The following is a 27254-nucleotide window of genomic DNA, read 5'->3' as shown; positions in this document are numbered from 1 at the left end:
AGCTGGTCAGTGGGGTTGAGATCAGGGCTTTCTTTGGAGTTCCTCTACACCAAACTCGCCAAACCTTGTGTTTATGGACCCTGATTTATATGAACAGTGGCATAGTCCTGTTGAAACAAAAAAGAGTCTGCACCAAACTGTTGCCACAAATTTGGAAACAAATCATTTTGCTATCAACAGGTGAGGCTAAAACACCTGAACTTAGTAATTACAAGAGGGTGTGCATATACACATACTAATAGAGTGTACATTCATGTGTACTATTCAGATATTTTTAAGGGCAGCTTAATGAGTAGGATTGATGAGTTAATTGGTGAAGATTTATACAGATGGCATCATTAACACCCTGATGATATTTTGCACATTAAACTGTTGGTTTAATGATGGAGGAAATCAACTGATGCTCGGAGCAGTGAGCACAGAGACAGACAGGAAAACAGCTCTCTCTGCTGGATAGATTTATAAATACAATAACGACAGGAAATACTGCTGCGTGCTCCAGATGAAGTAGATACAGTGAGAGGTTCCAAGCAGGTTCCTGTATGTTCCAAGCAGTTGGGACCTTTCTTTTTATCCATTTATGCCACTATTATTAAGGTTGAGTGACAAAACTGGCCCAAAACTGTCCAGCAGATCACATACTTTTTTCTTATAAAATGTAAATAGTTTAATATAAAGTTTAAATGATGATCCAAATGTACAGAAATCGAACAAAAATCACAATCTAAGTAAAATCAACAAAGACCGAATTAAAAAGTAACCATGCACTGCATGATGAACTGTGACCTGGCAACCGCTCCCAGCTCAGCAGATTTACAGCTGATTGTGAGAGGTGGGAGAAATAACACACAAAACCAGGCATAGGGCTAAGTGTAATAAATTCGAATATGTTACATGAAGTCCACGAAATGTGTCCCTGAAACCAGGTACAAAATACTTAATACCTCTAACAAATTCTCATTTTATTTACCACACCAATGTATCAAATCCTCAGCTTGATGGTAACAGAAAAATGCTTTAATATACACACTGATAATACATCAACTTAGATTATAACAATATATTTATTTTAATTATTCAAGTATGTAAAACTGAAAGTTTGCATGTGTTAAAAATAATAAAACATTAAACATTAAAATTTTTTGTGGTTGTTTTTTTTATTATTATATTTTAATCCATTAAGTATTAAAAAGTATTTAAAATTTTTTAGTGTACTCTGAATAATGTTTTTCATCAGAATATATAATATTGGACTAAATATAAGTTATATATAAAATACTGCATAGGTGCTAGGTGGTGCAGCAATCTATTATGCAGTCCACCACCCCTGAGGTCTGGGTTTGAATCTAAGCAGAATGTGATGGATTGGCGACCTGTCCAGGGTATTCCTCAGTGTTTCCCGTAAAAATGGACCTGCCACCACCCTGACCTGGATATAGAAGTTGAGGTAAATGAAATGAAATCAAATGAAGGAAAATACTGGACTAAAAATATATCATTGTAAAAGTGTGTAAAACATTGAATTATATATTAAAGTTCATAGTTTCTGAACTGGATGTCCAGCAAGCTCATGGTCTTAAGCATTCATTTATTTGGATTAAAATAAGTTTACATAAAGGAGGCATTGTAGTACATTATTATACATCATGTATTTATTATGTTGTTTTGGGAAAAATAGACATAAACATGTGTTACTGACTCATTTATAAGGAATATAAGTTTTTATGATACTTTGAGTTACAAAGATACACAACAGAATACTGTTAACAGCAATGAAGTATACATAAAGTACGTAAAGTATAAATGTTCAAATAAAAAAGCATCAGTGATTTTAAACATTAAACATAGAAAAGTCTAAAATCTAAGATTTGACTTGTGATCCATTTTATTAAACCAGTGAATGCAAGGCGAAGTGATGGCATGGAAATGTTGGCACATATAGACCCAAACGGATTATGAAATTCCTAGTTTTTAAACGAGTGACCGAGTAACAAAATGTTTTATCACAGTCTCCTGCACGGCTTTTTATAAGCAGCACCCTGTTATCTTCCTACCTGCAGCACCCTGTCCTCCTCCGGTCAATATGCATTCATTCAACTCCATCCAATCCAGATGACACACAAATCAATCAGCGTGGGCGGCTGCAGTGCGGCTCGAGTTCAGATATCAGCGGAAAGAATGAATTCTCCTACAGATCGGACTTCCTGTCTGACGTGTCTTGCCCACTCACACTCTTGCAGCTGAGTGTTCAGTCATGTTTCCCTCAGGTCATAAACTGTGTGTAGCCTTCAGCTCCTGTGACTATCACATCCATCCATATCCGCATGGCCTCTGGAGAAGGTGCCACCATGAAATACAGCCGATCATGGGTCTTCACACAGAAAGTGAGGGATGGATTCGGACTCTTTTGGGACAAAACAAAGAACAGTGTAGGACAAGGTTATTGTAGTTCAGACACATCAGAAACAGTCACACAGATAGAGTAATGATTAAGAGTTCATCGCCCTAAACAAATGTTCAGGGAAAAATGCAATTTGCAATTTTGTTACTTTAAGATATTAAACTATTTTACTGGACTACCGGACTACTGTTAAATAGCAGCAGATAAATTAGTTTAAGATACCTGTATCACAGGATTCTCGAACTTATGTGTTCATACAGTATATACAGTGTATCACAAAAGTGAGTACACCCCTCACATTTCTGCAGATATTTAAGTATATCTTTTCATGGGATAACACTGACAAAATGACACTTTGACACAATGAAAAGTAGTCTGTGTGCAGCTTATATAACAGTGTAAATTTATTCTTCCCTCAAAATAACTCAATATACAGCCATTAATGTCTAAACCACCGGCAACAAAAGTGAGTACACCCCTTAGTGAAAGTTCCTGAAGTGTCAATATTTTGTGTGGCCACCATTATTTCCCAGAACTGCCTTAACTCTCCTGGGCATGGAGTTTACCAGAGCTTCACAGGTTGCCACTGGAATGCTTTTCCACTCCTCCATGACGACATCACGGAGCTGGCGGATATTCGAGACTTTGCGCTCCTCCACCTTCCGCTTGAGGATGCCCCAAAGATATTCTATTGGGTTTAGGTCTGGAGACATGCTTGGCCAGTCCATCACCTTTACCCTCAGCCTCTTCAATAAAGCAGTGGTCGTCTTAGAGGTGTGTTTGGGGTCATTATCATGCTGGAACACTGCCCTGCGACCCAGTTTCCGGAGGGAGGGGATCATGCTCTGCTTCAGTATTTCACAGTACATATTGGAGTTCATGTGTCCCTCAATGAAATGTAACTCCCCAACACCTGCTGCACTCATGCAGCCCCAGACCATGGCATTCCCACCACCATGCTTGACTGTAGGCATGACACACTTATCTTTGAACTCCTCACCTGATTGCCGCCACACATGCTTGAGACCATCTGAACCAAACAAATTAATCTTGGTCTCATCAGACCATAGGACATGGTTCCAGTAATCCATGTCCTTTGTTGACATGTCTTCAGCAAACTGTTTGCGGGCTTTCTTGTGTAGAGACTTCAGAAGAGGCTTCCTTCTGGGGTGACAGCCATGCAGACCAATTTGATGTAGTGTGCGGCGTATGGTCTGAGCACTGACAGGCTGACCCCCCACCTTTTCAATCTCTGCAGCAATGCTGACAGCACTCCTGCGCCTATCTTTCAAAGACAGCAGTTGGATGTGATGCTGAGCACGTGCACTCAGCTTCTTTGGACGACCAATGCGAGGTCTGTTCTAAGTGGACCCTGCTCTTTTAAAACGCTGGATGATCTTGGCCACTGTGCTTCAGCTCAGTTTCAGGGTGTTGGCAATCTTCTTGTAGCCTTGGCCATCTTCATGTAGCGCAACAATTCGTCTTTTAAGATCCTCAGAGAGTTCTTTGCCATGAGGTGCCATGTTGGAGCTTTCAGTAACCAGTATGAGAGAGTGTGAGAGCTGTACTACTAAATTGAACACACCTGCTCCCTATGCACACCTGAGACCTAGTAACACTAACAAATCACATGACATTTTGGAGGGAAAATGACAAGCAGAGCTCAATTTGGACATTTAGGGGTGTAGTCTCTTAGGGGTGTACTCACTTTTGTTGCCGGTGGTTTAGACATTAATGGCTGTATATTGAGTTATTTTGAGGGAAGAATAAATTTGCACTGTTATATAAGCTGCACACAGACTACTTTTCATTGTGTCAAAGTGTCATTTTGTCAGTGTTGTCCCATGAAAAGATATACTTAAATATCTGCAGAAATGTGAGGGGTGTACTCACTTTTGTGATACACTGTACATGGGGTTGACTAAATAACAGAAACGCCACATAAAAGCCACATGCTTTACATTTGAAAGAAGACAATTCATAGATTTGATCCATAATGGTATGGGTAGTTACCTGGCTAAAAGCATAAAGACCTATAATGTCTCTTTGCACAGCTCTATATCACCAAACAAATGAGGCAATTTTACAGGACCAGGTGCACCCTATGGTATATTACCTCATTCATATTAATATACGTATATTTAGCTCTGTTAGGAGCAGATTATTTAGCTCATATAGCTCTGAGGTTGGACTTTATAGATCAGACTTTTTGTCTAGCACATACCACAGTTGCTTGATTGGATTAAGATCCTGGGAATTTGGAGGCCAAGTCAACATCTTACAATTGTTTGTCAAGCTCATCAAACCATTCCTGAAAGCACACTTCCATAAAGAAGTGTATTCTGGTGTATTCTCTTTCCCAAACAAGTGATGTACACGCACCTGGCCATCCACTTGTAAAAGAAAACATGTTTCATCAGACGAGGCCACCTTATTTACTTGCTCAAAGGTTTAGTTTTGTTTTCTGCTACTCAAGTACTCATTGTAGGCACTGTTGTGATGGACAGGGGTCAGCATAGGCAAAGTAACCAGCCCTACACACAGCAAGCTGTGATGCACTGTGTTCTGGCTTTCTATCACAGCTGACATCGACCTTTTCCAGCATTTTTTTATTTGTGCTACAGTAGCTCTTTTGAGGGAACTAACCAGATGGGCTAGGCTTTCTTCCCCATGCGCATCAATGAGGAGTAAGAGACATTTTGGAGGAGACTCTCAGCAGTTGCCCTTATTGTGTCAATCAAGTAAGTAGGTGGATTAAACACATAAGTTATATTATCCATGTGTGTTGTTACCAGCTGGGTAAACAGAGTATCTTTCTAAAACATTTCAGAAGCATACTATACCAACAATTCTGGAGAAAAACAAATGTGTTTGTTTTACTGTCCCCAGGTTACTAATTTCAGTGATAATGTACATGTGCAGCATGTGCATTCATTAATTCCTTTTTAAAGATCATACACACAAACAGCTTTACCACTTTTAATCTAGTACTAGTGATAGCTTAGTGGTGAAGGTACTGGATTAGTAAACAGAAGGTTGCCGGTTCAAGCCCCGCCACCACCAAGTTGCCACTGTTGGGTCCCTGAGCAAGGCCCTTAACCCTCAATTGCTCATTGTGTTCCGCTCACTGTGTAAGTCGCTTTGGATAAAAGCGTCTGCTAAATGCTGAAAATGTAAAATGTAGTACTAATATAACTAAAAACAAAACTAGAACAATTACAAAACATGTTATTAGCTAAATCACCTTTAGCAATAGGGGCTCAGGTGGCAAAGCGGACTATTATGCTAGCCCAGCACTGCTGGTATCAGGGTTTGAATCTCAGCAGTGCTATTGACATCTACACAGATATGATTGGCTATGATTAGGGATGGTCAAAGCCCTGCAATGGACTGGTGCCCTGTCCAGAGTATTCCTGCTTTTCACCCAGAGATTTCCAGTGGAACTAAGCCTAACATAACTCAGACAAGGATAAAATGATTGATGAAAATGAGGAAAAACACCTTTAGGACACCTTTATTTAAACCTATATGAATATTAATCATTGACAATGAAATTAAGGCGTTAGCAAATGCTTGTATCCAAAGTTAACTTACAACTGTGAACAACACAATTAAAGCAATTGAGAGGCCTTGCTTAAGAACTAATTAATGGCAACATGGCCATGGTGGTGAATAAGCCAGAACGCTTCTAATCACTAGTCCAGTACCATAACCACTGAGTTTTTTTCATTGTAGGCTCACCAAAGGGACTGGATTGTGCTAAATTACTATGTAACATTATCACTGCTGACTCAAAATGTAAATCCAGCAACAAAATATGATCTTACTGAATCTATTTACCTTAGTGGCACTACGTAGGTGGTCGTAATAGACTTCCTCAATAGCCTGGAAATAAATGACCCCCTTCAGCTTGGTCTCATGTTTGTCTGAAAGCAGAAACAACATCTGAAGTGTAAACTTTTCAATTCAGAGCACACAGAGGACATTACAAAATACACCAACTTTACTGACTGCAGTCAATTTGTTGCTTCATATTTTCTGGTTGGATTTTAAAAGTATTAAAAATTTTCAAAAACACTGCTGTACCTGAGTAGTTCTGCATGTACACCGAGTTAGCATATTAGAGGGCTGCGCTGAGCACTTTGTTCCTGCAGCATGTTAACTGATTACAGCCATTTAATTACTTCATTATAAAAATGCTCCTTCTGTTTCATATTTAGAAATGGCAATGAAATTGATTTTAAACAGGCACACTGACAGTTAGGATGATTTAAATGCCGCAGAAAAACAATTCTAATTACATGCACTGTTTTGCATTTGCACTTGGGCTGAAACGGGTTTATTTATCGCTGACATAAATCTGTCAGGCTCAGCACTGCCCCAGAGACTAAACCCAACATGTACATTGTAGTCACAAAAAACTGGAGCACATAAAGTGAGTCGCCTAAAACCACCTCAGCAGCTTTTAAATGGTGCCACCCAATAAAAGCTAGATTTTTTTTAGAAAAACAACATCTACTTTATTAAAGAACACTCATAAATGCCAAGCTTTACCACTACTTCTAAAGCACTGCCGTGTGCTGTAAGGGTTCACCTTCATGGAAGCATTAAATGTGCAAAAATATTCTAAAAACACATTAGTGTTACTATATTTTTATTGCGCTTAGTAGTAGGCTAAATGGTTTTGGCTGTTTTTAAAGAATTTGAGTTGTTAGTCACGAACAAGTCGGGGGTAAATTTTCCCCCCTCCCGTTCCTCACAAACTCCGGGCTGCAGAAAGTATTGCACTTTATTTCATCATCATCATCATCGCTACGACTTACATGGGGAGTAAGAGGGTGAAAAGGCTACACACATAAGCTACACGTGTGTGTAAAACAGACCTGCTGAAATTGAGAAGGAAATACCAATGTTAAGAAGAATGTCCATTAACATGAGAATGTGCTTCACAGCTGTAAGCCGGCCGCTTTGAAGCAGATGGGACTCGGCTCGGGCATGCAAGAAAACTTACTCTCAATACCTACCAACGTAATAGGAGAAGGTCCTCTTTAATCTGTCAAAGACGAACCAGCGCTTCTTCCATGACTTGATTTTGCCACCCATTTTCACCAAGTGTCCTTTGCACATTTTCTCTGAGATGATAACAAAGGGACAGGTGTCCACGCAGTGTCCTGCTGACTCCACATGAGAGCGCAGGTCAAACTCCTCCTTCCTAATCGGTAGGTAGCGAGTCATTGGACGAGCCTACAGCACAGTTAACATTCATTTGTTAATTTTAAATGTATATATTCACAATGTATTATGCATAAACATTTGATTAATCATACAAATAAAAATACAATCATGTTAATCAAAAAGCATTTTAAAATACACTTAATAAATCATGTTTTTTTAAATGCGGCTGAAAACAGGTCTTAAACATGAACATATGTGCACAAATACAATGACTATATTGCCTTGTCCTTGTAATTTCTTGTCTTAGCCACCTGCTTTTCTCTTCACCATCTGTCTGTGTTCTTATGTACCTGCTGCACTCTGTGTTTCAGTTTCTAAGTTTTCTCTCAGCGGACCCCCCGGTTGCCACCCAGCACTTAAAATAATGACCTGTAAACATTGTATGTATAAACAGTAGTGTTGGGCAATTTAACATTGCAGTCATGTTTTTTTTTTTTATTGTGAGTAATGTCAGTATTGTCAGCGGTCACTGCTTTTCTAATTCACTTTTCTTATGTTATTTCTAAAATTTTATTGACATTTACATTTTAGGCATTTAGCAGAAGCTTTTATCCAGAGCGACTTACAGGAGAGCTTCCACAGTAAACACTTCCCTACTCTAGTTTAAGTAGACAACAGTCCAAGAACACAAATCTGCTAAAACCTTGTTAGAACAAAGTTTTTTTTTTTGGAAAATAAGAAATGAATAAGAGTGCTAGTAAGTACATGTTAGTTCTCAGCTTAAGAGCTTAGTAAAGTGGAGGGTTTTTAATTTCAATTGTTATATACACTTACATCTATGACATTTAGCAGTAGTAGGGCTTGAACCAGGGACCTTCTGATTACTAGTCCAGTACTTTAACCACTGAGCTACCACCAATAAATTCTGTCCTATGAAATTATGGCCAGTTTTTATTTTTAAAGGTATTTTTTTTCAGTTCACTTTTCATTTTTATCAACCACTTTATCCTGGTCAGGGTCGCAGTGGGTTTGGAAACACTGGGCGCAAGGCAGGAATGCCCTGGACAGGGCACCCATCCAATGCAGGGCTCCGGCCATTCACATTCTTTTCGGACGTAGTTAATCATGCTGAGCACTGAGATTAAAGATTAGGTGGTAAACTATACCATGCACTATAAGAGTGCATTAGACCTGTGCACCACCCAAGCACCAGGAGCACTTAAAAAGTAAAAAAGTTTATCTTGCTAAGATTAATTAAATAAAACGTTAACTTACGTAAGGTTTTTAACTGCTACTTTAATTATTTAATGGGTCAGGCTCTATACTATATTTTCTGTTGCATCCCATGTCTGTTTAAACATGTAAATTGACAGTTTACTGATTACACGAGCACCTCTGGCCCTCTCTGATCAGTGTAAGAGTATGCTGTTTTAAGCGCTAAATGCTAAAAAAAAAATCTTCTGACATGTTAATTCTGAAAGAATTAACGAGCAAGCTGCACTTTAAGTGTGCCATTGATCTTAAAGCAGCTGGTATTCTCTCAAGTCTACTCCATTCACAGATCTGCACAGACCTGGGAGCTTTGTTTTTCTCTCATCTTGACCTCCTCCTCCACTAGTCTCTGTCTGTGCGCCGTCTCTTCCTGCAGCCTCCTCTCCACCTCCTCTCGCCTTTTTCTCTCTTCTTCCAGCAGCTGCCTTCGTGCCTGAGTCTCCCTCTCCTGAGACAAAAACAGAGGACCATTGAACTAATAGTAAAAAGATGAAACAGACAGAAGGAAAAAAATAATTTGCGAAAGCCCACAGTGAGAAGTAACTGGGGATAAATTAAAAAAATCATTTCACATGAGAATGTCAATATGTGTATTACTCCAGAAAAACTTGTTAAAAGCCTGCCTTTCATGTCACTCTCTCTTTGTAGGTGAGAAACAATTTTCACAGTAGCAGGGGCAAAGGGAGTCAAAGCTCCATATTAAAATTCATACAAGAGATTATATTTCACAGACAATTAAAGTTTAATGGGACTCACGCGACTCTCTACCAGTCGCGCTTTTTCCTGCTGAGCCTCCTTCAACATCTTCTCCATTTCTTCCAGCCTCATCCCAGCCAAGCCGCTGCCACTGAAACACAATCCAGATTTATTACCGTTAACAAGCTCTACTAAAAAAACATTTACATAGAATAAAATAACTAACTAGACTTCCATAATAAGCTACAACTAAATAAGTCCAATTATTCCTCTTTAGCCAATTTAAATAAAATAAGAGCTAGATTTCTAATCATTTCTAATATTTTTCCAATTAAAACATTTAAATGTGTAAATACTTTTACATTATTCATAATTAGACAGATAAATGGTTTACATTTCATTTTGGGAGCACTGGGACTAAACGTTATTCCCACACCAGTAATTAGACTTAAAAGAGCCCTAATTTAAAATGACCGAAAGAAAATAAAACTTTAGTAAAAACACACATAAAACTTAAAACATATAGAAATGTAAAATAAAAAAAACTAAAACAGACTAAAGAAAGAGAAAAATATTAATTTCAAGTTTAATGTTTTATTCTGGTCTGGGTCATGGTGTGTCCTGTTCTCTGGAATTACTGGGTGCAATGCAGTAACACACCCCAGATGCTTATTAAACATGGGGCCTCAGTCCGAAACAAATAAATATATTATCGAAACTACAGCAGATGCTATATATCAACACTGTGTCCAATTTCATCTAAATAGACGAGCAATTTAAATAATACAATTCAGAACAAAACTGTTTGACATGACTTTATGTTAAGACATGAAACTGCAAAATCCATTAAAAAATTTCATAACTGACTACTGTGCTTTAAAAGCTCATATTCAAAGATCCAGTTTTTAAAATGTAAACAAACGCTATGACTGAAATATAAACACATTAAAGGAATTGCGAATACAAATACAAAATAAATATATACAAATTATATCTGAAGATTTTTCCTTAATGACCATTTTTACTTTCTAAAGCTGTTATTTGTCAATGACCCAACAACACAGACACAAACACACATTAAAGCTCACATGATGGCACACCAGGTACATGCCCTCGATTAGTCTAGCTTAAAAAGAAAAAGGTAAGTCAGACTGTAATGTACAGACCCAGGAGCTGTAGTTACGACATACAGAAACATCAAAAAGGATGAAAACATCAAACAATTACAATTCTTTTCAAGCTCCGACTCAATTGAATAACAGGCCAAAGTGGTGAGAATACCCTCTCCCAGCTGACAAAATACTCCACATATCTCCACTCTACTCTCCAATAAAAAGTAGAATACATAATCTGGGACTCTTCTCTTCAACTTCCATGGGACATGACCCAACTTTGAACAGGTGAACATTTTCTTGTCTTCTGAATGGCTAGTGGTTGTCATGGCAACTGGACAGGTAACTTTTAACAAGAGAGAGAGTAGCGCAGGGGTAAAATTGGGCAGGCAGGATGACCTGTTGTCAGGGGAACAGAGGCAGACAAGAATTCCCATAGAGACATGGATACCATCTCTTAAGGGTGTGAGTAAAAAGGCCAATTATTTGGGGCTCATGTCGATCAATAAACTGCCCAGAACCTAAGAAAAACTTAAAAGCTTTGTTGGGTTTAATTTCCAGTAGAGATAAATACACGTGAAATGGATAAAAAAAAGTAAGGACCAATGTTGTGTCTAAAAGCAGTTGATGTTTGCAAATCATTCAAAAGTAATTTTTGTGTAATGTTGAACCTGACCAGGATAAAATGGTAAAACATAAAAATAAAATAACAAAAAAAATGTTTGCTGTTTCTTACCCGTCAGGTGAACAGGCGGAGTTGTTGCCGGTGGATACGCTGGTCTCCATGCTGTCCGAGCTCTCCAGACTCAGTGTGTCGTACGCTGGGCCACCTGCAGGAGGTGTCTGGTGGTGAAGGATGGAATGGTGCACTATAGGGGCTGCTGCGGCAGGGTAGGGGCCGTTTAGTTGGGAATAAAAACAAGAGCCCTGAGGTGCCCCCCAGTGGCACTGTGGTTCCAGTTCAAACCTCTGTTTTGGATCAGGGGTGCGAATTCTGGAATCACCACATGTTTGAAACCCTTGGCAAAAAAGAAAGCATTATAAAGTCAACTGTTACACAGTAACCAGCAGGAATGAGCAGGACATATGATGCAGAGAAAGTTTATATTTAAAAAAATATTTTACCTTTGCCGTCAAGTGCAAGTTTCTTGTCAGACTCAGGGTACGAGGTCGAAAAGTCTGGCAGACTCTGATAAATAAACACATGTAATTTAAAAAGACACTATTCACAAGGAATTATTGACATCTATTGGAAAGTACTCTGCCTTATTGACTGAGCGCCGCTAGCTGCCCTGAGAAGATTAGTGCATCTAGCCTAGAATGTCAGTTTTAATTAAATGTCATTTAAAATATTTCATTAATTGTATCATGTGTGACCTGTCCCATCAGTGACTTGAACCCATATTAGTTTTTATACTGCATATTGCCATAAAGAGGAAACAACTGGCTTTCTGGTAATAAAAATGTTATCTTTATACTTCAAATATTAAGGTTACATATGCTCATTGAAATGTTGACTGTCATTAAACCTCGTTTTTAAGAAAAATTGCCCTTTTTAGCCTATTGCAATGTTTTTTGCTACAGCGTGTAATGAAAGAGAATGAGGAAGAGGGGGAGGAGAGGATATAGGGAAATCAGGAGACAGACGTAACGCACAGCTCAGTAGGTTCCACTCATTTTAGTTATATATTATCTATATTTGCAATATACATTCATTGTTTGACTTACACAATAATTTTGTTAGAGCATAAAGGCTCAGACTTTTTATGAACATAAACCAATTAACTACAGAGAAGCCCTGATTTTTTTTACAGAAGATTTTCTACACAGGCTATTACAAAACATGTTTTGCTGGATCTCTCTGTTGTTGTTTTTTCTCTCTTTCGCAACCTGCTCACTGTAGGTGCACACTATCAAAGTTTTAATATTGTCTTGGAATAGACTTGGAATGGCACTTAGTACATAGTACAATATGCCAACAAATACATGAAATTGGCATGTTTACAGTCATAATCCATGGCAGATGGAACGCCTTTATTTGTCATATATACATATACTGTACATGTGCACAGTACCCTTGCTCAAGGGCCCAACAGGGGCTGCATGGCAGAGCCTGGATTCAACCCACAATCTTCTAGTTGGTAACTGTAACACTGTCCCCATAGCACACTCATATTCTCTTTAGAATTTCAGCATAACTGTAGTTGATAGAAAAGTAAATACATTTTAGAAATTTGCTTAAAGTTTGTGATGTTTGTGAGGCTCCCAGCAGTATGTGAACCTCAGAACCTCATCTGTGGTGATGGTAATGATGCACACCATGTGAGCATATACGAAAACAGACTTGTTTGATCTTCCTTGTGAGTGAAATTCATGACAATCAGTTTTTATTGTCATTGGTTTAAGTTTGTTCTCAGCATTTCTTCAGTTGTTATTGTTTAAATAAACTTTTTTTTAAATCTATTTATTTGTTAACACATTAGTATGAGCCTTACAGATGAGATCTGCAGACAGTCTATTAAATATATCATTGCTTGCAAACTGCAATGTAGTCCTGTACGCAAAGTGTATTTACCTTTGTTGGAGTGTTTCTGCCTGACTTTGGAGTGTTGGGCTGTGAGGACATACTATCCTGCTTACACTTGTACATCTAGAAACACGGACAAATGAAATATGTCACACTCACACTCGTGTACCACTACGACACAAATACAGGTAGATTAGTGTTTAAACCCAACACAAAACAGCACTCTGACCAGCACAGATAGTTAGTGGACATCTCTGGTGCAACGACAGTATGTGACAGAAGCAAGTGAGCACAGAAACTAGAAAAACAAAGACACAGGGAGGAAATCTAAGACAGTGGAATTACCTGGGTAGGCTTACGGGTGGAGAAAGACTTAGCTGGGAGAGGGGGAGGACAAGCATGGCTAGGCTCCCCTGCTGCCATGATGTCCTGGTACCAGCGCTCTAAATCCAGCCTGGGTGGTAAAGGCCTGCACCTCTCAGCCTTAGGAGCAAGGCAAATGAAGCAGGCAGAAGCAAAAGATGCAAGAAAGATGAAAGAGAAAGAATGATTGAATACATGCAGCTGAAGTGAGAGAAAACAAGTATCCAACCAATTTGTTTTTTTTTCTAATTTGACGTATTTTCAGTGCTGAAACCACCAGAAACAATAGTTACACAGTAAACGATTAAAACAGAATGTAATGTAACTGCAGACCAATCGTCTTTGGTTCTGCACCCCATGCAAAACTCCTCTGCTAAAAAAGTAGCACCAAGATTCACATAAAAAACTGTACACAAGCATATACTGTAGACAAATTAAAACAACAGGTAAACAAAACAAAAAAGAAATATTTGGTAATGATTTAGCTCTGGTTTGAACAAATGAAAAATTCAGGCTAATTATCTGCATTACAAATCACAATAAACAAAGGAAAACATGGAGAAAAATTGAGTAATGTACCAGGTCTGATTAAGCTGCTTTTACATAATAAGTGTTTCGCAGGGCTGGACACTGCACGGCTGGACATATATTGCCAGTGGCATCTACATCTTTTACATGATACATGATTTGTAGTAACACAGCAAGGAACTGATAGAAACAGCATGAGAAGTAAACACACACCTCCTGGGCAGGGTCACACTGTGACATGTTGCTAGAAAGAGCAGGGTCAGCTCCTAAAGCTTGGAATGATTGGATAGGTGTCATTGTAGAAGGATCAACCTTGGGCATCCCGAAGATCTGGTTCAACTGACTAACTGTCACATATTCCTTTACCCAGGAAAATCATTTGACAGACACACACAAGAAAGAGAATGATGGTGAATGAATTTAAAAGCAGAAAAGATATAGTAGGGTGCTATGTTTAAAAATTAAAAATGAGCTTGCCAGATGATCTAGATTCTATTAAAAGGACTAAAATTAGGGCTGTCAGGGATCTGAATTTAGTTGTGGTAACTGAGAGGTACAGCAACATCCTAATTTTATGGTGTGATGCTCTGAATGCATGCCCTACAACATTTTTCAAAAGAGATTTAACTAGTAAAAATGGTGATAACAGAAGTCTTTTGCCAACACTTTATTTCACACTAGGAATACCCTGGACAATCCATCGCAGGGCTTCGGCAATTGCAAAGAAACACACACACACATGGCCAATCATGTCTGTATGTAGATGCTTACAAGTTATGATACATCCATCCCTAAAAATCCTCTCAACAGTTTAATAGTGAAATGGTAACATGACAGCCCTAATAAATAAATGAAGTAAGAAAAAAGTGGAATGTTAAAATGGGAAAACTTAAAAAGAATTAAAATCAAGAAAATAAAAATAGGACATTTTGACAGATGTTATCACAGAGAGGAAGGAAATATGAATATCAACTGACATTAAATGAGCGTATGAAGCATATTTGTACCTCACAAGGGGTATCTGGTGTTACAGCAAGAGAATGGCATGGATTGGTAGAAGCAGGGGAGGTAGCTTGGGTTGAAACACAACCACTGCCATACATCTTAACTACATCTGAAAGTTTGAGGTACTCCTAAACACACACACACATACACAAACACGCCACCGTCTGACATCTTAACCTGTATATACTGTACAGCAACAGACCAGCCCAGAGCAACAACGCACCAGGGCATGCTTACACACATTCACTCACAGTGGATCATGAACATGCTCATCATAAATATATATAAATGTGCTCCAGAATTATTGACAGCCTTTCTAAAGATGGGTAAAAAAAGAGCAATACAGCATCTACATTCAGGCATAATTGGATATGTCTGAGGTCTGAGGGGGAGAATGTTTTTTTTAATGTACTTCTAATTGCATATCTGATAGCTGTATTGTAAATAAACAAACATTTTTTGACCTGTTTAATGATCTTTACCAGGGCTGCCTATAACTCTGGAGCTGACTATATTTAGTGTTAACCTTTTAACTTTCAACATTCCTCTGTAAAAACTGCAGTCTTTTCTGAATGCAATTATGTTATAATCAGCAGCCCACTAGCAAAATTAAGGGTCATGCAGAAACAAGATGAATGTTCAATGAATCAACCATCACACCTATTCAACAGTAAATCAGCTTCATTTTCATTGCATGAATACACATAGACACAGACAGTCAAACAGGCCAAGAGAATAAAGAGCAGCATGCACCTATACTGTAAAGTCACCCAAAACTGGTTTTGAAAATCATGTTTTTAATGAAATAATTACTTAACATGGTTGTTTAAAAAGTAATTAAAAACAAAGCCAAAAAACTGTTTATTCATTCCCCTTATACATAATTTACTATATGTATATTGTTGGCTTATTTTTGTTATATTTTTAAAAACCAACATATATTAACCAACAAGTGGACTTTTGTGGGCTATCATTTTTAAGTTAAATTAAAAGAAACTATTTAAATCCCAGGTCTGCCATGACATACATTCTCAGTTATTTATTTGATAGTAATGAACAGCCTGATTGGCTAACTGACTATAAATATGCTAGCTCACATCTCATGGGACTCATTAGCCTCAAATTTGTGTATTTGTTGTAATTGATTCTATATTTGTTGTACTTGATTACTTTATTTGTTTGGCCTACATCTGTATATCGAAACGTAATTGGTTTTCATTTCTAATACAACAATAACCTTTACCTATCACATACTCTGTACTAACTCAAAATTATTCTGTGTTATTTTTCACCTTTTCCCCCCTACAAATTCAGACACCAGATGTCACCCACTAATTGAGTCTCCTTTTATACACAGCAGCCACCAGTCAGTGAGGGTAAGGCTAAAACTGGTTTCCTTTGAGACCCGTTAGACCAGCCGCCGCCTCTTTACAAGCTGTGGCCTGTTAGACCGTTTGAGAAGCCAGCTTTCTTATTCTCAGACAAAATGCTATAACTATTTTCAAAATGTGTCCATTGTGCATGCTGAGCTTGATTTAAAATATTTATAGAGCTTAGGATGACTTTGAACATCATGTTTTGTTAATGAAAGTGAAATACACACCAGCTTTCTGTCTAATAGACAAATATTCATGAGTAGAACATAAGGAGAGAAATGCCAGTAAAGTACCATGCAGTTAATGATTTTGGAGTTACATTCGAATCTTCCATTAGAGGTATTGCATAACAACAGGGTTAGCATAATTGCTTCTGCATTAATCTCCCATCCATATTAAGTGCTATGTCAATATCCCAAGAATTGATTGTGACTCCAGACATGCAACAGCATGCCTCTTGTTTACCTCCTGAGGCCTGATTGGACAGGAGTGCGAGGCTGAGCTTTGGGTACTGGGAACAGGGACCGGAGGCTGTTGAGGGGGGACTTCGCTTAAAAGGTCAGGTTCGTTGATATGTAGCACTTCCTGTTTCAAAGGCCAGAGTCATTTATGAAGAAAAAAAAAAACATTGAATGTCTGGAAGCTGCTATAATTAGCATTTACCTTTTTCAGTACTCTTACATATTTAAAAGATGAACTCGGGGCAATGTCATGGAAATGATTGCCTAGTAGTTTTTACACTACTGCTAAGTAATATAAAGTAAATCACAGAAAGGCTTTGCAAGCACTGCGCTACCAAACAAACTGCAACTCATAAATATAGATGATGCAGAGGAGGAACACGTCTTCCTCACTAGTCCGCAGAGCCTGACAGATCAATACCGGTAAATAGTGTCAGCAGTCTGATATTATCAGACAATGTTGCAGTAAAGAGTCTTTGCCTGTGATAGGATTTAAATTCTGCTGGTGCAGGCTGTGTTCTTACCTCTTTCATGGTGGTGGATATGTTAGGAAAGCTCTTTCCTCCTGTCAGGCTTTGGTATCTCTTTTCCAGTGCAGTCAGCCTCTCCTTTTCCTGCACAGGTGATAAAACATTTCACTAACAGGTTGTGAAGAAAAGACTCAGGTGTTAATTATGAATTAATTAGTATAGTTTGGACTAACCTTTTGCAGCATTTGCAGGGCCATAGTTCTGTCTTTTGCCATCCTCTCACAGTCCTGAGCAGCTTGCACACCTAGCTGGTTGGCATGAATCTCAAGTGCAGCCATTTTTTCCTAGATAAATAAGAAGTCATTATGCAGCTGGAGTGGACATATCACAGCCTGGGTGATAGACAACAACATAGACACAAACATATTACACTTAATAGATGAGCAGTTTTAAAACCCAAACCACTCCAAAGTGGCCTGGTTAAGGTATTATTATCTATCTAATGTATGCAAGTTGCAAAACTTTACCTGACAGGCTAAACTTCTGTAAATCCAACAGTAAGTATATGTAATAAGCAGCAATTCATAACTAATACTCCCCCCCCCCCCCCTACGGAAACTGTATACTTGTTATTTGCACTACATACTTGATGTTATACAACATTAATATACAACCTTTCAACCAATCAGAATCAAGAATTCAACAGCTCACATATTTGCTATAAGTCACACTTGATTAAGATGTACAGAACCCAATTAAAGGTTTTATTTAAAAATAAAAGTGAAATAAGGGGAAATAAATGCAGTCAACCACTGTATCACAAAACGACTACTTAGACACTTTCTATGCTTTCAGACACGAGTCACAAATTGTCTTTTACTGGCCCCTTTACCCAGTACTATACATTCCAGCAACAGTTTTATTATCGTCGTACCTTCCGCCTTGCCACGCTGCGCTGATACTCTGCCTTCTCCTGTAGCAGCTGCCGGCTCAGCGTCTCTTTCTCCTCCTCCAGACTGCTCTCGCGCTCCAGCTGGCGAAACTCCAGGTCCTCAAAGCGCTTAGAGCTCGACTCGAGAGCCTCCGCCTTCTGCAGACAGATGGATAGACCGTGAGGAGACGTGGCCGCAGACAGACCAACAGGTGGACAAGAAAAAAACAGGGAGGTGAACAAAAATGTCTCAGTGACTTGCTGGATATTCAGTGTAACTGCATTTCTGATAGCTGTGTTGGGAATAAAGAACAAAATAGATGTTAGGATTCTCAGAATCCTGTGCCGTATAAGTGGGTTAGTGGAGCATTTCGTTAAAAAGCAAGCAAGCATGAATTTGCTAGCATATCTGCTAAAGAATCAAACACACTGTTGTAGGAGAACAACATGCAAGGGCTTTAAAATATGACACAAATGAGAATTCACAAGAATAGATAAAAGACAGTTTTCAAAACTTTCCAATACCACATAGTGATTTTAAGTGATGAAAGAAAACATTTAGGGAAAATGTGATGTTATTAACGGCCAACAGCTACTTTTAAACAGTACTAGTAGTACAAAGATATACAGTCCTTCTCAAGAGTTTGGACACCCCTAGTCAAATTCCATGTCTGGTGATGTTACTACATTAACAAATTAAACGAAATACTAAAAGTGGGATAACTTTTGCACAATTTTTCCCAGTATGGCACAATCAGCAATTAAAAAATGTAACTGTGCATTTAATGTTTAAAAGTTTGTTTTCTGTTGAGAGTTTGTTACTTTTATCACTGAGAAAGGCGTTCAAACTCATAATACTGTTATTTTTTCTTATGCTTTAGAACTGGAGTTATAAAATATGCATATCAGATGTCTACAAATATTAATGATTTATTACATGGCCATAATATGTGGACACCACATTTAAACAGTGGGTTCTGATTTTTAAACAACATACATTTTTAATAAGTAGATAAAGTCAAATATATAAATGTGTATTTATTTATTTAAATCTTTCAATATTCAAATGATGAGTGTTTGCCTCCTGTAATAATTTATAACAGTGAATTACTGATCACATCAATATACAGCCTCTATACATAAACCAGGCACTTTCTTCTATTCACCTACAGTAAGCTCATCACTATTTGTAACAGACCAGCCGTGCAACTGTTTATTACACCTATCAGCTGGCCAGGCGTCTACACAGATATGATTGGATACGTCTATTGGGGGATTGGCTGAAGTCCTCTGATGAATTGGCGCCCTATCCATAGTATTCCTGCCTTGCGCCAAGTTTTTTTCTAGTAAAACCGGACCCGCCGCAGTCCTAACTAGGATGAAGTGGTTGCTCGAAAACGAGCATTAAATTGTACAATCACAAAATCACAAAATAAATCTGGTTTAGAGAAATACATATGTTTGCAAAGTTGTTATCCAGTGCGTCATTTTAAAGAAATGAAAAATATATAAAAGATATTTTATTTTTGTCTTATGCTGTTGTTTCTAAATGGAGCTAAATTCTCACAGTCATGTTGTAAAATATTGTAATAAGCCTTTATAAAAGTGCTGGTTTTTGTAACAGCAAATGGGAGTTTTCAATAAGCAGATATGGGTGACCACATACTTTTGGCCATGTAGGTAATAAATATAAAATTTTGTGTGACTGTTTGTCATAAGCAATCACTGTAAACAAGCCGCTCTACATTTGTCCTCTAAGGTTTTGTACTTTTTTAAAGCCACTTGAGTTTGTTTACTATTCTCTTGGTTCTTCTGTTCCTTTTATGTTGTGTCCTTGTCTGTGTGTTGGTGGTCTATGCTCCGTAAAAGCTGAGACTGACCCTGGCAAGCTGTTCCTGTATGTGCTCCCTCAGAGACTCAGGGCATTTGTGTAGCTGGCTCTTCAGCTCACTGTATCCGCCTCTCAGCCTGGTCAGGACATCACGCTCGGCTGAGATATTAGCTTTTCCCTATGAAACAACAAATTTACAGACACACGTATACACTCAAGCACACACACAGCAAGCCAGGTACAGAAGGAGGAAATAACCCCGAAAAACACTGCTGTACTACTGCTTATGCTCTTATGCTGATTAGAGCACTAGACCCTAGTTAGACAATTTTACTAGTTCAGGAGTGCAAAACTACACTCACTGAGCACTTTGTTAAGTACACCTATCTGGTATGGACATTACTGAATATTTTATAGGGTAAACCTACTGTACAGATGAACTGTCTGTATACAATTACTAACTGCATACCATTTCTTGGTACCCCATTTATTACTCAAAACTGACCCCCCTTTGGCCCCCTATTGACCAGATGTTGTTTGGGTGGTGGACCATTCTCGGCACTGCACTAACACTAACATGATAATGACATTCTAGTCTGTGTTGTTCTAGTATAACAGAGTGCATCATGTGCAGTAGTGTTGGTGGGATTTCTTAATACAGTTTAATCTTACTGGCTTAATGTTACAATCTTCGTTTAGTCTTTTATCATTGGACACTTACTGAAGACAGGACATTGTTGGCTGTTATATTACAGTACATTATATTTTCAGCATTTACCAGACACTTCTTTCTGAAGCAGCTTACAGTACTTAGAGTATATTGTCTAAGCAATTGAGGGTTAAGGGCTTTGCTCAACAGTGGCATCCTGGCAGTGGTGGGGCTTGAACCAGTGACCTTTGGATTACTAGTCCAATACCTTGACCACTAGGCTCCCAGAGCACTAGAGCACTGTTATGCTCCTAGCATTAACAGTGGGATGTTTAAAAAATAGGCTCAATACAAAAATGCATATGGAATAATAAGGTTTACTTGTGCACAGCCAGTTTGAGAAGTAGCCAGTCTCCACTGTAGATGTAAGCTTTAATGACTCCCATGGTGATTTTCCCCTGTGACACTTCAAAGACATTGCCTGGAGTCAAGTTCAAATCTAGGTCCCCAGGACTCTTGCTCTACTTCCTACATCTCTCTACTATATGTGGCTACCTAACCTAATAAAGCACAGGTCATACATGTTACCACATAATCACTTCTGTTTACTATCAGGAATTGTGTACATTGGTATTAACAGTGGACAAGCATTTTCTAACCAGTATTGCCTTACAAACATCTCACCAAAAACAACCCACATATCACCCAGCACCAGACCAATCACAACTTAAGGCAATCCCACTTGCAGCATGCACAAGGAGTTAGGTTGTTAAGGTTAGAAAGAGGTTAGTAAGCAAGCCCTGACAAACAGATTTGAAGAGGAAAATGCAGAAAACAGGAAACATTTGCAGGCAAAACTGCTCTTCCCTTCTGAGAACAAAGCAAAATGCTTAAAGGCAGGAAGGAATGCCTTCGTTATCTCAAACCAGCATTTCCCTTTAGATGTATATGACAGCTTTACCTTCTCTTTCTCTCTCTGAACATTTCTCTCCACTTCACTTAGTCTGAGCTCAAGCTGATTGATAAGTCCTAACTCTGCTTCCACTTGATCTAATTCAGCCTTCCTTTCGCCCTGCAGCAATGCCCGCTCCATCTCAGCCTACGGAAAAAAGCGGAATACAATAATGTCATGTTGTCACTACACCGTCATCACTTTGCGATGGTTGGCTGCACAGATGGGTCAGCTTTCTCCAATGATGTTACAATAAATCACACATTAAATGACGTGCTCTGTTTCTGAATACTCTCTAAACATTTAATACACATCCACAATCAGTTTACACTTTAATCATCTTGAGATCTACTTTACATTCACTGTGTATGAATAATTAATATGACTACTTATTTATACAGTTAGTGCATTCAGGTGGCGCAGCTGTAAATTATGCCAGCCCACTACCGCTGGGATCCAGGGTTTGAATACCCAGCAGACATAATTCACAATGTCTGAGAGGGGATGGCCGAGGCCACGCAATGGACTGGCATCCTGTCAGTGGTGTGTTGGTGTTTTGTGCACAGTGCATCTGGGTAAACCAGAACCACCATGACCACGACCAGGATAAAGATGAAAGTAAAACATGAAAATGAAATGAAATTTATATGATTAGCTCTAGATTAATGGAACTTTTGTTAAAGATGCGTGAAAACAATAATGCAAAACTGCCTGTGGTAAAAAAATTCCAGCCCCTAATTGATGTAAATACATTCTAAGAAAATAAAAACCTAAGGCAAAAATGAACAAAACCACCTTTGCATTTGGTACTTTGTGCAGTCATCACAAGCCAACACATTAGCACTGAGTCATTCCTTATTTAAGTCCAGACCAGGAATTTAAAAGCACTTCTCACTACAGAATCTCTTCAGTTTATCCTGGCTCATACCACAGATTCTCAATAGAGTTTATGACAGTTTTAATCCTCATTTTGCTTGCAGATCCAACTGGAGGCAGAATCTCCTGGCACTGTATGAATTTCATAACCATGTACATAAGTGGGTAGATAAAAGAAAAGCCTTTCTTACAAATAGTCTGATAATGCGGAATGTGGAAATGCCATCTAATTTTTTATTTAGAGACTTGCAGACCTTAAAATGCATCCATCTTCTGCAATCTCCAACCATAATCAACAGCTTATATTACTCTTCTTCTGAGCAGGTTCTTGTGGAAAATGAACAACCAATTTGATCGCCGTTCAAATGGTAAAAAGCATTAAAACATGGTTACCTGGAAACTCGAGCATTACTAGTCTGGGTACATAAGGTCACTTTTAACTAAAAAATTAGGGAGCAACTTCTACGGCTGCACATTTAAGATCAGCAGCATTTAAATCAATCTAACGCTCTTCTGCAGTGCATCAGTGTAGAAGGGTTCCAGAACCAGCACCTACTGCTGGGCTTTTGCCAAGGTTCTAACCCTCTAATGTCCTGCCAAATAAATGAATATTCAGAAGTGCGGATGATGTTTGTATGGTAAGTCTGCAGTAATTAAACTAAACTCGCTGGTTCAAACTAAACTTGTCTTTTGGTGTTGTAAAAGAATAATGCAACTAGATCCAACTTTTAGGAGTATACTCATTTGAATTAATAGCTATAGACGGTTGTGTAATTATAGTCGTACCTCCTGTCTGGAGTCCTGAAGCTGTTGCTCCAGCTCAGTGACTTGGGCTTTCAGCTCATCCACTCGAGCAAGAATCCTGATGCGCTCCTCCACCAGATAACCTAACTCCTGTTGTCCCAGACCTGCTGTGTCCTCATGCTGAGGGAAAGCCAGACAGATGGAGAGCATGAGTGAAACAAGCACAGAAAAGGGTTTGTGTACATAATGTGTAATGTGTGAATTCTTGTGGCATTATGTTACATAAATTGTAGAAAGAGACTCGGTTCTGAAAATGCTTACAGTGCATTTTAGGGATTAGATTTATGGGAAAGTACTTAGAGTGTCCTTGTGTGAATGTGTATGTTAACAGTGGGGGATACAACGGCAGTGGGAGATACACGGATAACAGTATTTTTTTTTAGATTTGCATAGTAAGGAATTAATACTGAAACTGGGCAAATCAGTATCCAGAACAGAAGTGGAACACCAAGAAATTCCAGAACATTATTAAACGTTTTTGTAACATCACTGAGATGCCATGTGTACCCCCACACCTGGAAAAACAATATGCAGGATGCTTAACCAACGTAGAGCAATACCAGGGCTAAAAGCTACAAACAAAAAGGGCAATGAGAAAATAAGGAAGGTGGCCAAAATAACAAAAAACAAACAAATAACAAATAAAAGACAAAAAAAAGATTGGCAAGCCCGCAAAGAAGAAACTATGTATATATATATATATAAAGAAGGATTTAACAGGTTTGCCCTTTATCCCATTACTATTTTGAACTCTCTAACATCCATATTTTGTGCTAAAGGATGAGTGTTTGTTTATAAAGAACAAAATCCCCTGATAGTTCTCCTTGAAAAATTCTTCAAGGTAGGAACTGCACCTATAATATAAATACCATCATTCCCATATTTGGAATAAGGCACCCAGAAAACCACTTGGATCTCACCACGTCTAGCTAAACAGCAGTGTCACAATTGTTTTGAAACCATTAGTAAAATTAAGTATTAAAAAGAAAAACATTACCAAAAAACATTTTTCAAAAAAATCATAATAGTAATGTTACAACCAATATCATATTGTCTCACTTCCTGGTGCTGACTCTCAGTACTGCTACACTCCTCTTGCAGATTCTCATCATCGGCTTCTCCTAATCGTTGACTGTTAGTTCGTGGGGACACACCCATCAGGTCAGGGCCAGGTCGTTGGAAAGACCCCACCTCTGTTCCGGGGAACTGTCCCGTCCTAGGCATTTCCATGCCGGCTGGTAAATCGCCTTTGTTATACTCAGCACACAGACTCAGGATGGTCTCCAGCCTCTGTCGCTCCTGCAAACAAACCAGAGTGTTACAAAAGTAGTATCGACCATTCTCTTGTATAAACACACATTTAAACACTTAAGACAGGAGCAGACTTATCGGCATGAAAACTCACACACAGACACACACACATACATCTGAAATGATCCAGTTATGTCTTCACACATGCTGCTGTGAAGCTTGATCAGTTTTCAGCAGACTAGAAACTGATAGCACAAGAACTTGCCATGTCACAGCTGACAGCTTAACATGCACACTACAGTCATAGGCATGAAATATTGATATTTGATATCCATGATATTATACAGTATATCACTTACGTACAAACAGCGAACCGGGACATTACAAATTACGTTAGGCAAAGAGTTCACCTCTGACCACCTTGTTTGAGCTTCTTTTGGCAAATGCATGAAACCATGCTCACACACAGACTTAAGAGCTGCTCCTCCCACTTTAGTAACTCTCAGTGACCCCCCAACTTGTAGACTTATGTGACCCCTCACCCCTGCTACAGTAGTCAGCTGCTGCTGCCAGTCTCTACATATGTCACCACTTGTGTGTTTAAGTGTGTGTGTGTGTGTGTGTGCCCTTGTGTCTGTTTGATCTCTACTTCTCTCAATGTCTTCACTCCAAATCTCTCTATTGTTCATCTGGACCCTTTGTCTAAGCCCTCAGTCTGTGATCTGAAATGCTCTATGAACTGAAACTTATTATACTTTACACAGGCAGCTGACAATACCCAAAGCCGCCACACTAGCTGATACCAGCTCTGCCACAGTGTTACTAAAATAACACGACAGAACAGCAAGCTCATACAAGAGCAACGTAGAGAACAAGTTTCACAGGACAGAGTTTCACTTCATCAAATTTTAATAAGTGGACTAAGCTTTCATTTACACTTGTGTAATTAACAAACTGCCAAATTTTGGAGTGTGTATGTGTTTATAAGTGTGAAGTCGGTACATCCGACTGTGAGTGTGAGTCCCGGTGGATGGAACATTTTTTAAGAGACAAATTTAAAAATAGTAACTGTGATATTGCTGTATAGCCCTTAAGGCTCCTATGGTTTAAAGGACCACTTGGATACTTGGATTTTGTCTACTGTTCGAATGCTTAGCTAGAGAAATGGCAGATATTTACAGTGGAAACCTAAACATCAGTCTTGATTGTCCAGCAGCAGTCACTGTGCATGGTAGAATAAATCAAATGGCTAATAAACCAAGAACTGATCATCAGCTGTTTTGTGGTGTAATAAAACGTTGTGCCAAAGAACTATAGATGGAATAAAAGTGCATTTAAATTCGTATTGTATGTGTGAATACCACAATTTTGTAATAGAAAAAATGAAATTCACTTGGAATTGAGGTTGTGGTGGTTAGTAAACATAGTGGGATATGCACAACAAATTTGTAGGAATTCCCTAGTTAAAGTTATTTTTAAAAATTTTCTCTGAGGACTAAGGGTAAGTCTTTTGTGTATGTAGGATAGTAGTAGCTTAGTGGTTAAGGTTCTGGGCCAGTGATCAGATGGTCATTGGTTTAAGCCCCACCGCCACCAAATTGCCACTGTTAGACCTACTGTTGTGCCATTAATCATTATTTGCTTGCACATCATGTCAGTTTGGATAGAAAAATCTGCTTATGCACAGAAAACCTTTCATTTTATGTATAAAACTGGCACCAGAGCCTACAGGCAGAGTTTATGGTTTATGTTCTTGCCAACATGCATAATGCACTTCTCGTCCTCATACATATGCAGATGAGGATAGATCAAGCAAAAGTGAAAAATCTGTGCACAAAATGTCCAATATAAGTGTGCTTTAAGACACTTTCAGAAATTAAGTGTTTAATTTCTTTTTAAAGTACAGCAAAACATCACAGATTTTACAGATATGAAAAAGGCATTCTGGCTTAAATATTTCCATTTTTATTTCATATGGTTAAACCATGAGACATTGCCAAACTATTTAAATCAACTCTTCAAGTCTAAAGATACAAATGTGATATTGCTTTTTGAAATCAGTTCAAGAGCACTGCTTAGTAAATAACTTGGGGTCTTGTAAAATCAGCTCGTAAATAGAACTTGGTCTCCTAAATCTGCATCTGAAGAGGTCTTTCCTGTTTGGATAGTCAAAACAGAAAAGCAGTGCTTGTAAAATGCAGACTGCAGTGTAGCTAAGCAACAACGTTCTCCTTAACAAAGAGAGTGTCAGCTCAGCTGGAACGTCTGGTGAAGATGCTTCTGCCCAAACAAACACAAAAAGGGGCTGCACATGAACTGAGAGCACAGCTTACTTTATTACGAGTGCTCTCTGTTAGCACACTCAGCCTCAGGCATCTCAAGGGTAAGACTGAACAAATACAATCAAACAATGACTCAAAATGTTCTTCGTTTACGTATAATAGCAACTGTTTAGTATCAGTGAGCGTGTTTACATACACCACGATTATATGGTTATTCTCTGATTTCAGCAGTAATTATTTAAACTATTGCAATGTGTAGTTCAACATGTAGTTTGACCACATTGTTTTTTTC

General features: G+C 38.5%; 1 protein-coding gene across 11 annotated transcripts in view; it reads right to left on the bottom strand.

Moving 5' to 3' along the window:
- Positions 1-1050: 1050 nt before the first annotated feature.
- Positions 1051-27254, bottom strand: part of phldb1a (pleckstrin homology-like domain, family B, member 1a) — a 61582-nt gene continuing 35378 nt past the window's right edge. For 5 of the 11 annotated variants that reach the window (XM_062988404.1, XM_062988403.1, XM_062988402.1 and 2 more), the window contains 19 exons: positions 24489-24728; positions 23412-23549; positions 21759-21896; positions 20198-20326; positions 18321-18476; positions 17620-17730; positions 17441-17530; positions 16921-17040; positions 15082-15207; positions 14288-14434; positions 13529-13666; positions 13232-13306; positions 11782-11845; positions 11393-11675; positions 9605-9695; positions 9150-9296; positions 7426-7645; positions 6242-6327; positions 1052-2404 (listed from right to left, as the gene is read on the bottom strand). In XM_062988404.1, the coding sequence (XP_062844474.1) occupies positions 2264-2404; positions 6242-6327; positions 7426-7645; positions 9150-9296; positions 9605-9695; positions 11393-11675; positions 11782-11845; positions 13232-13306; positions 13529-13666; positions 14288-14434; positions 15082-15207; positions 16921-17040; positions 17441-17530; positions 17620-17730; positions 18321-18476; positions 20198-20326; positions 21759-21896; positions 23412-23549; positions 24489-24728 (2640 nt within the window). In that variant the 3' untranslated portion in view covers positions 1052-2263. Of the gene's footprint in view, positions 2405-6241; positions 6328-7425; positions 7646-9149; positions 9297-9604; positions 9696-11392; positions 11676-11781; positions 11846-13231; positions 13307-13528; positions 13667-14287; positions 14435-15081; positions 15208-16920; positions 17041-17440; positions 17531-17619; positions 17731-18320; positions 18477-20197; positions 20327-21758; positions 21897-23411; positions 23550-24488; positions 24729-27254 lie in introns of all 11 variants that reach the window. The other 6 variants (XM_062988410.1, XM_062988406.1, XM_062988407.1 and 3 more) reach the window with 6 other exon arrangements.

Source organism: Trichomycterus rosablanca, chromosome 26 (assembly GCF_030014385.1).
Source record: "Trichomycterus rosablanca isolate fTriRos1 chromosome 26, fTriRos1.hap1, whole genome shotgun sequence".
Classification (NCBI taxonomy): Eukaryota; Metazoa; Chordata; class Actinopteri; order Siluriformes; family Trichomycteridae; genus Trichomycterus; species Trichomycterus rosablanca.
Note: the sequence above shows the minus strand (reverse complement) of the source record. Positions and strands in the feature narration are given on the sequence as shown.